At 44.5% G+C, this 12,867-nt stretch overlaps 1 protein-coding gene across 1 annotated transcript in view; it reads right to left on the reverse strand.

The window, feature by feature from the left end:
* Positions 1-1,760: 1,760 nt before the first annotated feature.
* LOC139022813 (protocadherin-16-like) overlaps positions 1,761-12,867 on the reverse strand; it is a 24,350-nt gene continuing 13,243 nt past the window's right edge. Inside the window, exon 2 of the mRNA XM_070434109.1 lies at positions 1,761-3,591. Coding sequence (XP_070290210.1) covers positions 1,975-3,570 — 1,596 coding nt within the window. The 5' untranslated portion in view covers positions 3,571-3,591 and the 3' untranslated portion in view covers positions 1,761-1,974. The remainder of the gene's footprint in view (positions 3,592-12,867) is intronic.

Genomic DNA, 12,867 nt, shown 5'->3' on the forward strand with positions numbered 1-12,867 from the left:
TTGCATGCTGGGAGCCTGGAGGCTGCTGATGGGGGCAGGAAAAGATGATAGAATAACGTAGAAGTGCTTGACATCATAAATATTCTGACCCATAACCAATTCCAGTACATTATTTCTCTGTACTCATCCTTGCTGCCAATAGATGTATAATTGAGATACAGACCTCCCATACAACCACTGCCCCTGTCTCAGCTGTTATTCTTCTGGTGCCCCAGTGCTTGACTTGGACTGAAACAGGTGCCGATACTCATGTTGGGTGCTGGTACTGTTTATCTTTAGGTGCAGGACCTCCACAATACGTTTGAGCTAAAATKATATAAGAGGAACAGGAGCTCAAGCAGTAGAAAATGTGAGGTGCCAGTACTCAGACCCTGTGAGCGCCTGCTAAAGTCAATCACTGGGCCTCCCTCTATTCCCCTCTCTCCCTCTAGTTCCCTCTCTCCCACACTTCCCTGCCTCCATCTCCCTCTCTCCCTTACAAATCTTACTCCCTCTCCCCCTCACCGTTCCCTCTCCCTGGGGCAGTCACTGGGCATGGATCCCGTTTGCACATCACTCAGCCCAGCGGAGAGCTTCCAAACCATGGCCGTCTCAGCCACAGCCCCAGCCCCATCTCAGGCACACAGATGCTTGTGAAACAGGAATTAAATGAACAGTTCCCTCTCTCCCCCAGATCTCCTGTATGTTAGAGTGTCTGATTGCTGCAGCAGCAGTAGAAGCTTTGAAGTCTGGAAGAAACAGACACTGATAAAAAGCAGAAAACCAAAAAACCAATGGTCTTTTTCTCATAACAAACGCAACAACAACCTGAGAAAACGATACCTCTTAATGAGGCGTAATTACAGTTTTGACCCCGCAGTGGGATCTGGCCTGGAGGCCCTGTAGCGAATGTGGTGGACCTGTGGTTTGTCAATAGCTTACTTCTTTTCTTGTCTACCATACCCATTTTTTGGGGTTGTCTTTTGTTGAGGTTTGACATGTGACATGTCTTTTTGTCAGATGAAGCCCTACCCTGTCCTCCTGCAGCTGAATTAGGTAAATAAAGTGGAAACATCTTTTGTCTTCAGCTGTCAGAGGGGCTTTACACTGTCTCAGTTACCTTGGAAACCTTGGAGAGGTGAAGGAGAGGACAGCCAGAAGAGAAGAGATCCTCCAGCTCTGCAGACACCAGGTAAACGCCTCACTTAGTATGTTTCCAAATGGCACCCTATTACCCATATAGGGTACTATATGTAGTGCACTATAAATAGGGAATAGGGTGCCATTTGGGACACATCCTTAGCCTTTCTCCAACCTAAACTCCCTCACTTCATTTTCTCTACTCTAAACTCTCTTATCCTCTACAATCCAATCTAAACAGATTGAACATTAAAATAACACTTAATGCCTGACAATACTTCAGCAAAATCCACCAAACGATTTTCTATCTGGGTAATATTTCTCCTCTAGGTAATGGTCTCTCCATTTCCCTTAAAAATTAGTTCAGAACTTCAGACCCCTCTCAACCCTCAAGGGTAGTTCTCTTTCCAATATAGTCTTCATTTGGCATTTGGTATTTCCCAGCTCGTATACGAAAAAACTAGCAGCTTGAATACGTACAAGTTAAAGATATCGGACTTCACATGATCAAGATGCAGGTGATAAGGCTTTCAATACTTTTAGTATTGAAAGTAAAATCTGTAAATTCTGAAACTTTCGCTTGCGAGATTCACCTGTCGACAGGTTGACTAGAAAAACAGAATATACAATGTCCTACCTGTAGGATGCAGGACCCAGCAGCCGTGTTCTCCTTGATGGATACGTTGTAGAAGTTGCTACCGAACATAGGTTCGTTGTCATTAATATCTTGCAGTACCACATGGACCAGAGCTGTGGAGGACAGGGAAGGCCTCCCTCCGTCTGTAGCCACCACAGTCACACTTGGCCTGGGCTGCGACTCGTAATCCAGCTGGGAGAGCGTGGTGATGATCCCTGTTACTGGGTCGATGGTGAACCACTGGGCCTGGTTCTCATCCTGGCCGGCCTGGCCATCCTGGAGGAGGCTGTATGTGATGTCTCCATTGGGCCCCTGGTCATTGTCTCTAGCCGTGACCTGCAATACGAAGCTCCCTGGGAACACCACCTCAGGTATGGCCTGCCTGTACTCCTGCTGACAAACAGAGGAGGGTTGTCGTTGACGTCAGTGACTTGTATCGTAAAGGAGGACTCAGCCCTGAGAGGAGGGGTGCCTGCGTCTGTAGCCATCACCCTGAGTTCGTATGTGTCCCTCTCCTCTCKGTCCAGGATCTGGTCCACACACATCAGGTAGATGATGTTGTCCTTGGTGGTCAGGGCAAACTTCCCGTCCCCTCCTTCCAAGGAGACGTTGACATTGGCGTATTCTCCGTAGTCYGGGTCGGTGACGGAGATGCGKGCGACRTACTGGCCAGGCTGGGCGCCCTCGGAGATCTGTGGGGARCCGTCTTCACTGAGGAAGATGATGGTCATGGTGGGCTGGTTGTCATTGTAGTCCCGKACGTGGATTGTRACGAAGGCGTTGGTAACCTCGGGCTGCGTGGCGTTATCCCTYGCCTGGACCACAAGCTCGTGGACCCTCCGCATCTCAAAGTCCAGCGGCTTGTTGAGCGTGATGACACCYRTACGMGAGTCRATGACGAAGTAGYGCTCCGGGTCGCTCTGCCTGCGGTTGATCTCRTASAGAACCAGRCCRTTGTCTCCCTGGTCRRCGTCAGAGGCAAAGACTTGGAGGATGTTGCTACCCGGCTGCAGATTCTCTGAGATAATGGCGTGGTAGCGACTCTGGTTGAAGACTGGAGCGTTGTCRTTGATATCYTGAACCRTCACATCTAGCACCATCTGACCAGTCCTCTTAGGGGAGCCTCCATCRAACGCCTCCARGGATAAMGTATAAGAYGGTCTGGTCTCACTGTCCAGAAGAGTGTTGACCACCAGGTCCAGATAGAGAACCTGGTTGGATCCTCTCCGGGTCTCTAGGAGGAAAGCCTGGCCGGGGTTCCCATCTTTGATGAGGTATCCCTGGGTAGTCAGTTGGCCCTTGTCCCCATCCACCGCCGGCTCTAGGGGGAACCTGGTTCCCACTGCCGTCATCTCCGGGATCTTGAACGCCGCTCTCCTCCGGGGGAACGTGGGAGCGTGGTCATTGATGTCATTCACTGTGATGGTCACTTCAACGGTCACGCCCGTCATAGTCACTGCAATGAAGTTGTACCGGTCCCTCAGCTCATGGTCCAACACCTTGGCTGTCTTGATGATGCCCGTGCTCTCATCTATGTCCAGGTCACTCCCCACCCCGGTGCCCTCGTGGTCTGATATGAAGTAAAGACTTGCGGTGACGCCAGGCGGTAACCCAGCACTGATGTCCCCTACGATGGTCCCGGCTGGCTGTTCCTCGTCCAGCTGGAGCTCCAGGTTCCCCAGGAGGGTGGAAGAGTGGACGGTGATCAGCTCCAGGAGGATGTAGGTCAGCAGCAGGACCCCTCGTTTCCACCGGCCCTCATCCTGCAGCGACCTTGACACAGACCGCCCCAAACCCTTGGCCTCGGTCTTCATTCTGATGGCTTCTTCCTAAACCTGAGAGGGACACAGAGAGATGGAAAATATGTTAGAGTGTGCCGTACTGATCGTTACTTCCTGACAATGTGTGCATCCCATTTGGCACCATATTCACTACATAGTCCACTTCTTTTGACCAGAGTCAGTAGTGTACTATGTAGGAAACAAGGTGCCATTTGGGAGTCAGCCCAAGAAAACCTCTCCGCTGTTTGTCCTGGTCAGGTCATGTAATCAGGACACATTCCTGGCTCCTCTTATAACCTGATCCAGCAACTAAAGCTKAGTGTTTTTTATTGGCTTAACAAAGGAAGGGTACAGGCTTATTCTGTATATTTGGTGAGCTGTGTAAAAATTCAGGAAAATGCCTTAAGGTCCGTTTTTCCATATGCTCTACAGGCTGTGGTCCCAACCACAGTGCATATAATAGATCTCTTGCATCACGTCATTTTCATCCCCTCCCTCCACTCACCTAATAAGTCAACACCTTGTTCCTTTGGCATAACAGAGAACCCTTCCTTTACTAGAGAACTGTCCAGACCACAGACCAGACCACAGACCAGCCCACAGACCAGCCCACGGACCAGTCCACAGACCAGACCACAGACCAGACCACAGACCACAGACCAGACCACAGACCAGACCACAGGGATTGAAATCTTTCAAATACTTTGAGTGTTTGATCCAGCCTGCCTTGAATAGCAGGTGGGCATGGTTTGCAGTTATAGTACAATTATATTGGTCCAGTAAGCCAGACAAGCTTAATCAAGTGAAGATAAAGTATTTGAAATTATTTKTAATAGTATTTGAACCCAGATCTCCTGCAGGCGTAAGTTAGAACCACAGAGGGAGACGGTTTATGGTCTCAACATTCAGTTCTAATCAGAGACAAGTCCAAATGCAGCCAGGCTCTCTGGTCTGTAACAGTACCCTCTAGAGCTACTCTGTGTTTGTGTGTTTGTGTGTGTGTGTGTGCGTGTGTGCGTGTGTGTGCGCGTGTGTGAATCATCTGTATTTAAACAGTTTGCTAAAGCACATGCACATCTTGAACCAGGGTATATGTTTGCCTGTATGAAACCAATTCTGGGGAAGGCGAGACTGCTGGATTTACAAGAATGTTGACGAGTACTCACAGACAGACTGGGTGTGAGCTCTTATAGAGGGACCGTGTTTGAAAGGCTCTTTACAATATTGAGTGGTCCCTGAGTCCATATTTCTATGGGGATGTTAACTTGAGGAATGTCCTCCCCAGCTCAATGTGTGGAGAGTAAACCAGGGCCCGAAAAAGTAAAGCTGTGTTATAGCGACAGAGAGAAAACACTCTACTTTATCCACTTGTTTTGAGAGGTGTAAAACTCCCCTGTCTTAATGGAGAATGGAAGCTGAGTGGAGACAGGTGGTGTTTTGAAAGCATAAAACTCCTGCCATTTCCCTGTGATATATGCCCTTAAAACGGTTCATGAAACTTCTGAAATGTCCGTCAGCCGCCTTTCATAAATTACACCTTTGGCAAATCAGGTAATTATGTCAGAAGTGAAAGTGTCTTCTTGGCTCCTGTAACCTATATTTCACTACGCACAAGTGATTCTAAATCCATAAATTTGGCAGATATTGAGAGCACATTTTCTGCTATTGCCTTAGTCTCTGTGATGGGTCTAACCTTTTTACAAGACTCAATGGTTAACTCCATGGTGGCTCTGTGTGGAATAAAAACAAAGAATACTTTAAAGAAATATTGTTAAATAAAGTGCATGAAGGGAAAAAGGGGCCAAATCTCTGTTTTCTGAGCTGAGCATTTCTTGACATAAAAGGTGGAAAAGTGGAAGTTAGAAATTGTGGAAAGTTGTCAGATATATTCTAATGTAAACATAACAGAGGTCTAAGGGCCAGAAATAACTTTTGATAGTACAGTGAACTGTTCAGGGGGACAGTAAGTCCTGACTCTCTCTGTAGTTCTCTGATTATTTAAGACATAACAGCCAAGAGAGCACTACATTTGAACAACCACAAAGTGTAACCGTGAGAATGAGGATGATATGGATTGCCACACAAAAAGACGATTTCTACAACACTGAAGAAGACATACTGTGGAATGGAGCAATTACACCGGCTATGTCCAAACGGCACCCTATTCCCTGCATAGTGTCCTACTTTTGACCAGAGCCCTATGGGCCCATATAGGGAATAGGGTGCCATTTGGGACGACGACACTGTTTCACATTATAGATAACACAGTTTTGGCAGGGAATATCCCAACTGTTGATGACTTGTAATTTGTTGTGAGACACTATGAAGCAATGTGGGCTGTCTGACAGCTGACTGTCACCGTCTGCAGAATAGTCCAAAACCACTAAATGTGTCTCTGGGAAAACAAGTAATTATTGTCTGTTTCTCATAACAAGAGGATAATTTCTAGTTGTCAGTGGTTCTGTTTAACTAAATCAAATTCACAACTAATTTATTTTGTCCTGCAAAGATAAAATCAACTTCAATGTTCTCCGGGAAAACTCTGAACATGAAAACAGGAGTTGTATTATATGTTGAGGAATCAAGTTTTTTACTGTAGGAGAATATTAGTCGAGGCCGACCAGACTCCCCCTAGTGGCAGTACTGTAACATTGAGGGAAATATCCTYGCTTCAGACTGTAYAGTACTACATGTATGTGTCTGTGAGTAACTAGGAGCATGTGAGAATGTATGTTGGAAAGTGGATTTGTGCATGCAAGTGGGATGCATGTATGTGTGCATACGTGTCTTTGCACACACGTGCGTGTGAGTAGCCTATCTGTGTGTTGAGAGCGGAGTGGAGTGGAGTGGAGAGCGAAAGAGGAGAGCAGTAGGGCTCCTTGCGGTCTGCCCTCTCCTCTCCCCTCCTCTCTTCTCCTCTCCTCTCATCTCCTCCCTCTTTTCCCCTCTCTCCTTTCTTGGCTAGGCTCTAATCATGGGTGCTGGAAGCGTTCCTCCTCTAGATGGGATTCCAAGGCTAATTTCAGTCAGTCGTGATTGTGAGCCATCATACAAAAACACAGTACACACTAAAGATAGAAGAAAACCATGGAATTGGAATGAAATAAAAACAGAACTCATTCTAGTTCTGTGGTGAAAACCTACAGTCAGAGCATTCTTCAGTGACAGTTTTTGTGTGTAGACAGCAGAGTTATGAAGTTGTAGCGTACTGTTTATTTCCCTCTTTCTGTGGCTAAGATATTGAATTTGACATGCTGAACCCTTTTCTTCACATTTCTTTATCTCTGCATGGCTTGTAATTTAATCTAGTTGAGTGCTTGCTAAGACAGTGAAGCAGTTTACAACATGGATCCGTTCACTGTATCTGTTGCCTATGTTCCATCCCAAATGGTACCCTATTCCCTGCATGGTGCACYATGACCAGAGACCTAATCTCAATGGTTTATACTGTAGAGCTGAAGCTCAACAATGGGGTACAGCGATGTTAGTTGGCCAGGATTTTAAAAGCTTTCACTACTAATTCTCCACTAATAGCAGAGTCTGGAGTTGCTCCATATATTAGGTAAAATTCAAGTCCACAGAGATTTCCATTGTGCTGCCAACAAGGAAGTACTTTCAAGCAATAATGATTTACTTTATAGCAAAGCTGAGGCAGGACTTCTAGGTGTTTTTTCAAAGGCACAAATTATGACTTTTAAGGAGGCAGGAATCTTTGAATGCCACGGCAGAACTAATGCAGGCTCTGGTCTTGGTCTGGTCGTGCGTGTGTGTGTGTGTTGCAGCTGGAGGACCACTCCGCTTGCAACCTAATAGATCTAGCAGGCCCAGCCACCAGCCTGGGTCCTACAGCTCTACTACAGCTCTAACTGTATGATGCCAGATTAAGCCCAACATAAAGTCACAAACGACACACTAACTCAGCATAGTACTATGGCTTTATAGCTCTAACAATGTTCCTTATTCTTCTACTAAATGCTCAATTAAATATATAATGGTATGTGGAAAACACTTATGGTTTCCCCCACTGGCTGACTGGCAGGGATAAGGGGTTTGGGTTCTACTAGCTGCTAGCTAGACAAACAGAGAGCTACCTAGCTGATCAAAGATGTTTCTCCCTCCCTGTAGTCTGGAGAGCAGAGGGAGAGAGCAGAGGGAGAGAGCAGAGGGGGGACAATGTAGCTATGCTGCTGCCAGGGGCTTTGAAACACGCCAAAGGGGAATCCAGAATACAGGCCAGTTAGGAGCCAGCTAGGAGCCTTATGGGAGGAAAGAAATACAGGCCTGAGCCTTGGGGAAAGAGAAGTCTGTCTGGCACCACACGACTTCAGAGTACAGTAATAAAGATGTTGATGGTCTAATACAGAGGTTGGCAAGCAAAGCGCACAGAGAGCCAGAGTTAAAAGTGGCCCCCTTTCATCTTTATCACTAAGGTTGTGTCCCAAATAGCACCTTATTCCCTATATAGTGTACAGGTCCTGGTCAAAAAAACTGCACTATGTAAGAAATAGGGTGCCATTTGAGACCTAACCTAAGAAAAATACCTTACATATAGTGCATTCGGGAAAGTATTCAGACCCCTTGACTTTTTYCACATTTTGTTACGTTACAGCATTATTCTGGTGCTCCCGAGTGGCACAGCGGTCTAAGGTACTGAATCTCAGTGCTAGAGGCGTCACTACAGACCCTGGTTAGATTCCAGGCTGTATCACAACCGGCCGTGATTGGGAGTCCCATWGGGCGGTGCACAATTGGCCCAGCGTAGTCCGGGTTAGGGTTTGGCCAGGGTAGGCCGTCATTGTAAATAAGAATTTGTTCTTAACTGACTTGCCTAGTTCAATAAAGGTTAAATAAAAATAAATAAACACATTCTAAAATGAATTAAATAAATAAAATTCCTCATCAATCTTTGCTATGAGACTTGAAATCGAGCTCAGGTGCATCCTCTTTCCATTGATCATCCTTGAGATGTTTCTACAACTTGATTGAAGTCCACCTGTGGTAAATTCAATTGATTGGACATGATTTGGAAAGGTACACACCTGTTTATATAAGGTCCCACAGTTGAAAGTGCATGTCAGAGCAAAAACCAAGCTATGAGGTCGAAGGAATTGTSCGTAGAGCTCCGAGACAGGATTGTGTCGAGGCACMGRTCTGGKGAAGGGTACCAAAACATTTCTGCAGCATTGAAGGTCCCCAAGAACRCAGTGGCATCCATCATTCTTAAATGGAAGAAGTTTGGAACCASCAAGACTCTTCCTAGAKCTGKCCSCYCGGCCAAACTGAGCAATCGGGGGAGAAGTACCTTGGTCAGGAAGGTGACCAAGAACCCGATGGTCACTTTGACAGAGCTCCAGAGTTTCTCTGTGGAGATTGGAAAACCTTCCAGAAGGACAACCATCTCTGCAGCACTCCACCAATCAGACCTTTATGGTAGAGTGGCCAGTCGGAAGCCACATCTCAGTAAAAGGCACATGACAGCCCGCTTGGAGTTTACCAAAAGGCACCTAAAGACTCTCAGACCATGAGAAACAAGATTCTCTGGTCTGATGAAACCAAGATTCAACTCTTTGGCCTGAATACCAAGCACCCTCCCTACGGTGAAGCATGGTGGTGGCAGCATCATGCTGTGGGGATGTTTTCAGCGACAGGGACTGGGAGACTAGTCAGGATCGAGGGAAAGATGGATGGAGCAAAGTACAGAGAGATGCTTGATGAAAACCTGCTCCAGAGCTCTCAGGGGCTGGGGCGAAGGTTCACCTTCCAACAGGACAAAGACCCTAAGCACACAGCCAAGACAACGCAGGAGTGGCTTCGGGGCAAATCCCTGAATGTCCTTAAGTGGCCCAGCCAGAGCCCAGACTTGAACCTGATCGAACATCTCTGGAGAGACCTGAAAATAGTTGTGCCGTGATGCTTCCCATCCAACCTGACAGAGCTTGAGGAGAGAAGAATGGGAGAAACTCCCCAAATTCAGGTGTGCCAAGCTTGTAGTGTCATATCCAAGAAGACTCAAGGCTGTAATCGCTGCCAAAGTTGCTTCAACAAAGTACTGAGTAAAGKGTCTGAATATTTATGTAAATGTGATATTCATTCTTTTTTTATATACATTTACAAAACATAAAAAAATGTTTTTGCTTTGTCATTATGGGGTATTGTGTGTAGATTGATGAGAGAAAAACAATTTAATCCATTTTAGAATAAGGCTGTAATGTAACAAAATGTGGAAAAAGTCAAAGGATCTGAATACTTTCCGAAGGCACTGTGTGTCCTTTCAAACCAACCAATTTAACAAAACACTGACTCAATACTCATATCATGTCTAATAGCATTAGTGTGTGTGTGTGAACTTTGCCCAAAAACCCTACTAATGTTGATACTTCATGTACTGTGTTTCCGTTTGTTTACAGTTTTACATGGTCAGGCTTGTTTTAACCCAGGTCCCTTTAAATCCCCTCAACTGAGCCAAGCGTGTCAGCAGGTCCTGGCTACGTATTAGCACTATATTCCCTATACTCTGCACTACYTTTGACCAGACCTATTCCCAATATAGTGCATAGGACTCAAAAGTAGTGTACTATGTAGGGAATAGGTGTGTCATTTGGAACACGCAGTGTTTTTCTCTCTAACAGAGCTTTACTTTTCTGGTTCCTGCTTTACTATAGTCTCTGGGTCTTAGTAGGCATATATGCTAAACAGAACCACTCTCTGAGTTCACAGGAGATGTTTACTCTGGAGGAATTGGGCCTACTCTAATCAAATCACCCACAGAATCACTAGCAGGAAGTAGTTGGAGGCCGCATCAAGCACTATGCAGAAATAAAAGCCTACATTCATCAACCTCTAGCTAGAGCCTCTTATCTTACACCAACAACACTTAGCTACCCCAAACYTTATAAAATGTTACCTCTGATGTAGTAATGTATATCACTGGGTATTACTTAACGAGTGTGATGATGTGCCTGAGAGCTATTCCCAGGTGGGGACATTTCCCTTCAGTTTCCCCGCACAAATGTTCAGATTTGTTGGTAGCCTACAAACATTTCCTAACCTGATATTCATTCAAACATTATGCTTTGTATTATATAATAACACMAAAGCAAGAGTCTGGTTTTCATTTTATTTATTTAGAAATGTTTAGTGTTTGTATTTATTTTATTTGGTATCACCAACTTCTCTAGGCCTACTCACCATGGCTGCTGAACTGGTTTCCTACAGCTTTAGGTTGTGCCACTCTCGTTAGCAGGGTTGGGGAGTAACGGATTACAAAAAAATGGTAACTGGAATCCATTACGTTACCAGCCAAAATATTGCAATCAGATTACAGATACTTYTGAAAAAATAGATGATTACTTCGRGGGTTACTTTTAAATTCAGATGTTGGTGAAAAAAATCTTTGACACTCCTCTGTTTTCTCAATGAGAGCATTGACAGCATTTCTTCAAATCAGCATTGGAAAAAGGTGCAAGTTTAAATTTGTTCCGCCTGAGCGAGTCTGACCACAAGTCAGAGACCATTATTTTCAACTCGAATCAATGAGCCCAATCAGTCCTCCATGACAACAAAATCATAAACCAGACATTTGGGCTGGCTAATAAGTCCTTAGTTTCGGGGTTATACTCAGGTAAAATAATTTGACTAATCTATACTTCCATATTTCCAAGTCCTATTCTTGAAGATCAAGGGGTATAACATTTATCGGAATGACTGGAATTCTGATAGACTTTGTTTTTAAATGTAAAGATATAATTTAATCGTATTATTATATGTAGTAGAAAGCGATGGGTTAGAAGAAGCCTACATAACCAACTCATAAAGTAACATTTTACATCTGTATATGGCCAGCTATGTAAACTTTAACATTGATTTATCCTGCAATAGATGTCATTCAATTGGTAACATACATTATTTTTGTCTTCTAATGACTCTTAAGGGGAAAGTAATCTAAAAGTAACCGAATGTAATCAGATTACGTTACAGATTTTAGGTCATCCAAAAATTACATTACTGATTACAATTTTGGACAGGTAACTAGTAACTGTAACAGATTACATTTAGAAAGTAACCTACCCAACCCTGCTCATTAGTTGGTTTCTCCCGTTTCGGGGTGTTTTCATTGTTTATTGTAAATTCTAGTGTTATGTCATTATTTGACATGCTAATTGTTGCCCATTATTATGTAAAACGAGTGCCATACTATTGCCATTGCAAGTGTGTTAATCACTGTTATTGAGAATGTACCTGTGTAGGTGATGCATGTGTTTAAAAGAGAGGATAGGGCAGGTCCTTTTAGGATGCTCAGTCTCCTCAATCAAGGAGGCTGCCATAGAGAATGATAGAGTCCTCTWGTGGCCTAAAGGCAATTTTAAAGCAGTCAACTGGGTGGGGATTCCTATGGGTCGTAGCATCAATGGTGCTGCCAATGCTGTCACAGATGCTAGAATGGCACAGATATAAAGGTGAGTCCTCTATCTATGGAAACTGCATTTTAGGTAACACTTGGATTTCTTCTCAGAATGTAATATTTTTAACCAGGTTAGTCAGTTAAGAACAAATTCTTATTTACAGTGACGGCCTAGGAACAGTGGGTTAACTGCCTTGTCCAGGGGCAGAACAACAGATTTTTACCATGTCAGCTTGGGTATTTGATCTAGCAACCTTTCAGTTACAAGCCCAACACTCTAACCACTAGGCTACCTACTGCCCCTAGAATAGCATGAGAGTAGCTGTAAAACTGTACATTTTTCTCTCTGCCCCATGGCAATAATGTGTAGAAATGCAGGAAATTAGCTTTAAAACAGCAACATTTTCTCTCTGCCCCATGGCAATAATGTGTAGAAATGCAGGAAATTAGCTTTAAAACAGCAACAACAAAAAAATCAGCCTCATGGCAAAATGTGTGGAATAGCATGATTAGTTATACAATTGCAAATGTTTGTCTTTGCCCCATGGCAAAATGTGTAGAATTGTAGGAAGTTAGCTGTTCAGACCTTGCTGTTACTATAGCTCTGACATATTATACTCAGATATGTGAGTTCGTGGGCATAGCCTTTGTCCTCAAGATAATATTACTATTTTGGCCAACTAGGTTTATTGTTTTTCAACCAAGTATTTTTGTCTACTATTTTTCATAAACAATGTATTTTGTATCTTGATTCAGTCTTGAACATTACCTGTACTGTTAAATAATGACCACCTATTTTTGCAGGTGATCCTCAACTGTTGCTGTCTAATCTCACAGCAGAGCAACACACTTACCGAGCGCATGCACAGACACGCACGCACGCACGCACGCACGCACGCACGCACGCACGCACGCACGCACGCACGCAC

This window comes from Salvelinus sp. IW2-2015, linkage group LG22 (assembly GCF_002910315.2).
Source record: "Salvelinus sp. IW2-2015 linkage group LG22, ASM291031v2, whole genome shotgun sequence".
Classification (NCBI taxonomy): domain Eukaryota; kingdom Metazoa; phylum Chordata; class Actinopteri; order Salmoniformes; family Salmonidae; genus Salvelinus; species Salvelinus sp. IW2-2015.